At 35.3% G+C, this 3,923-nt stretch overlaps 2 protein-coding genes across 7 annotated transcripts in view; both read right to left on the bottom strand.

The window, feature by feature from the left end:
- LOC122328902 (sushi, von Willebrand factor type A, EGF and pentraxin domain-containing protein 1-like) overlaps positions 1 to 3,923 on the bottom strand; it is a 502,117-nt gene that overhangs the window by 359,652 nt on the left and 138,542 nt on the right. The gene's annotated exons all lie outside the window — the stretch shown is intronic.
- LOC122328913 (uncharacterized protein C15orf61-like) lies at positions 1,710 to 2,902 on the bottom strand. Its single transcript, XM_043224996.1, is given in 3 exon segments — positions 1,710 to 1,980; positions 2,120 to 2,383; positions 2,386 to 2,902. Coding segments are annotated over 3 exon segments (468 nt in total). The 5' UTR covers positions 2,462 to 2,902; the 3' UTR covers positions 1,710 to 1,852.

Genomic DNA, 3,923 nt, shown 5'->3' on the forward strand with positions numbered 1-3,923 from the left:
TTAAGAACAGTTTTAAGATCAAGTAAAAAATATAAGGAGTATTAAAATGAACACATCAAAGTATTATTAACAGACATTCAACAAATGTCTAATACTTTTTAATTTAACTAGTTTATTTGCAAAAAGATACAATTTTTATGTTATCCTGTTTTGCGCCGGTTAGCTGTATTACTTAGTTACTTTTTAAAGTAATCAAAATCTTCCAATTGCAGTTTGATTGAGATTAATTGGAACACACAATAAAAAAAAAGTTATGTTTTTTTTGCATTTTTTCTTGTTTTCATTTGCAAATGTTTAAAGATCACGGTGGTGAAAAGCAAAATGACATAAGTCTCATTTTCTTTGAAAACTATCAAGTGTGAGTTTATGATTAAAACAATAACAAATTTCTGCCAAAGAGGTCGTAAAAATACACCAGAACTCAATTTTGTTCAATTTCATTTTTGCGTCTCAAGTATGTTTAGGTATTTTCACTGGAAAATAAAATAAAACACTATAGTAAATAATTTCTATGCAGTGCATTCACCATTAGCCAGTGCTGTGACTTTATGAATAATAAGACTCTCTGCTCTGATATAAGTTCTTTTCAAAGACTTCATTTGTTGAAGGGTGAATTAAGACTTTTCAAGACCCACTGAAGCCCTGTAATAACCCTGAAATTATCATCATTTATGCTAGATTTTGTCCTTACACAATGGCTCAGTCAAATCAAAATAACTTGGAATTACAGTTTGCAAGACAAAGGCCAAGAGGTCCATTGATTTGCATGTAATACATGAAATTATTACTTTGGTGCTGCTACCTAAGAGAGAAGGCGGCAAGGCCAGAAAATCGAGGCCTCTGATAAATGTGTTCAGCAAAAAGCTTTGAGAAGTCTAGAGAATCAATATGGTAGTTTGTCAAAGCCGATCTCAGAGGTAATGTGACGAAGGATCCTGTAGAAGAGAGCAGGAGTCAGCAAAGTACATTATCAGAAATCAAAGCATCTGAGAATGACAGGGGGAGGGGGTTAGGGTGGGTCCTGAACGAAGGCCATACTTCCTCTATTGTAATTAAAAACCATTTTATCAGACCTGTCCTCCAAACAATCCCTCTTGCTTCCTATTGACAATATGCCAGGCAGGGCGTGGGCTCTAATTTGACTTTAAATAAATGAGCTGAAGGTATTTAAAATTCTGCATTAGCTTTAGGAAAAAAAAAACAAGTGGGAAAACAAGGAGTTGCAGAGCTTGTAAACTTCAGAGAACACATCAGATGCATCACAATAATGCCTAATTATCATGATAATGGCATAATAATAATATGAACACCGTGTCTGACTAATCCATTTCATCAGAAAAAAAAACTCAAATAAGTGGGAAGATCAAATTTCAAAATAGACTTGCCTATTTATACTAAATGAACAAGCGACACAGCCAATTTGATTAAAAAAAAAGAAAAAAAAGACACATAATAAAGTCCATACCTTTACCTTGAAAACATCACATTTTCTTGAACAGTCAGATCAAAATTTTAAATCAGCATTTTTGATCTTTTATCCAGTTGGTTATGTAAAGAGATTCACTAGTTTCCATTTTTTGTAAAATATTATTGTAAAAAAAAAAAAATTGGATTAACTTGTATTAGTTACTAGTTATTAATCTGATGTTAATATTACTAATACTAATTAATACATACAAATGTGTAGTACTGAAAAGAAAACCCCAATGTTTCAGAATGAATAATTTATTTCATGTTGCAATTTCATGTTGCATTCGGCCATTCACACACGTTCTTAGATGGCCTGTGGCAAACATTTTCTTGTGAAACTCAAGTCCTTCTTTTCAAATACTCTCTGATTGTGTCTCTGATATTAGAACTGAGCACCGTCCACCTCCTTGTATGCAAAGTAAACCGTAACAGGTCCTGCAGAGGTCTGAACGGTCTCTGTCACTCCAACTACCATCCATGAACCCAAGCCATATGCCAAGCATGGGATACCTGAGAGTGAGAGAGAGAGAGAGAGAGAGAGAGAGAGAGAGAGAGAGAGAGAGAGAGAGAGAGAGAGAGAGAGAGAGCATTAGAAATGTATTGGTGCGCTGTCAAAAACAAAACATGTGTAGCTAATCCTTACACTGACCTAGATTGATGATTTTCAGTGCACCGAAAAACTTATTTTCAAACTCCAGGTTCTGCGGAGGAGCTTTGGTGCAGTGGTATTTGATAAAAGGGAAAGCGCCGGTCCTAAGGATGTGGTAGTTCGCTCCCTGCACCTGCCAGTTAAAGTTGGACAGACCGAACTGGTCGTTGATGACATCTCGGTAGCGCACGCAGAAGGAAGTCCAGGGCGGCAGCGCGCGCTGGGTGAGGTGACACGTTAGTACTTCAGAGGCGGCGGGACGGGCGCTTTGTTCCCAAAGCTGCTGGGGAGCAGGACCACTCTTAGAAAGCCACCGTGGACTCTGCGAAGAATCTCTGTCATAGCGGAGTAAATTTCTGAAGTGGTCTAATATCAAAAAGACGTTTCGAGAGCAGCTGTCGGCGCGTCACATAATTTCGCCAAAAGTAATACATAAATAAATCAATTGATGAATTAAGCAACGTAAATAATTAATAGACAACATCAAACCTAACCAGACTGCAGTTTTGCAACCTTTAAGCAGCTCAAAAATGCTGGCGAGACTTTCTGTGACGCCGAATCATTGTAACGTTAAAGGTCCTGCGCTCGAGAGAACGGCTGTGAAGGTTATACCGGCGCGACTACACAAATATTTATATCACTACTCCATTGCCTTTACTAAAATACCATTAATGGGCTAGTTTTCTGCAGAAATATAAAAGCCGTTTAACATTCACTGGTACGGTAAATATCTTCTCCGGAAAGAAACAACCGTGCGCTTTTTTTGTTCCGATTCGTTTCCTATTTAGTATCTTCATTCTCATGCACTGCACACATAGATTTCAATTCAATAATGGAATTACACATAAAAAAGTTTTAAAAAATCCTTAAATGCACGTGAGAAAGATGCAATAATAGAATCAGCAAAGTTAAGGAATGACTATTGGGCAGTGAAATGATCACTGAGTCATCAGAGTCAGAAACAAAACAGATGAAGAAAAAAAGACACATGTTAACTGTAAAAGAATTAAGTATTAATGTCAAGAATTATGTGAGAAACCATCAGGAGCCCTCATTTTACAGAACTGTAACCTTCCTGGAGTCTCCACAAGTGCAATGTGTCAGGTTCTCAGAGACAGTGTGTGTGTGTGTGTGTGTGTGTGTGTGTGTGTGTGTGTGTGTGTGTGTGTGACAGAGAGAGACCCTGGACCACAAAACAGGTTATAAGTAGCATGGGTATTTTTGTAGCAATAGCCAACAATACATTATGGGTCAAAATTATACATTTGTTTTTTATGCCAAAAATATTAAGTAAAAATTATTGTTCATAAAGATATTGACTTTTCTACCATAAAGTAGTTGTTTAGTAATATGTACTGGTAAGAACTTGAGTCGGACAACTTATATATATTCAAAAGATTGGATATATTAGGCTTTTTTATTTTTAATAATATATTAGGATTTATTTACTATTATTTATATGTTAGTCAGTCTACATAAATTGAACCCATACCTGGAGCCAATTTTGTTAATTTTTTTTGTTTATTTGTTTATTTGTCAGCCACATGTAACTGAATACAGTTGGATACAATAACTACATATTAGTCTTTTAATATTGAAAAGTATTTTTATTTAATAAAACAATCTCCTGAATCCACCAAAACTGTATGTATAACTTTTATTGAAGGCTTTTTTGAAATAACTTACAACAGATTCACTTATTATATGGATGTTGCTACTGTTTATAAGCTGTGTGCATTGTAATTGTACATTATAATTATCTGTTAACAACTATCAAAAGTTATTATTTTTGAATGATTATAAT

The sequence above is a fragment of the Puntigrus tetrazona genome, chromosome 23 (genome assembly GCF_018831695.1).
Source record: "Puntigrus tetrazona isolate hp1 chromosome 23, ASM1883169v1, whole genome shotgun sequence".
Classification (NCBI taxonomy): Eukaryota; Metazoa; Chordata; class Actinopteri; order Cypriniformes; family Cyprinidae; genus Puntigrus; species Puntigrus tetrazona.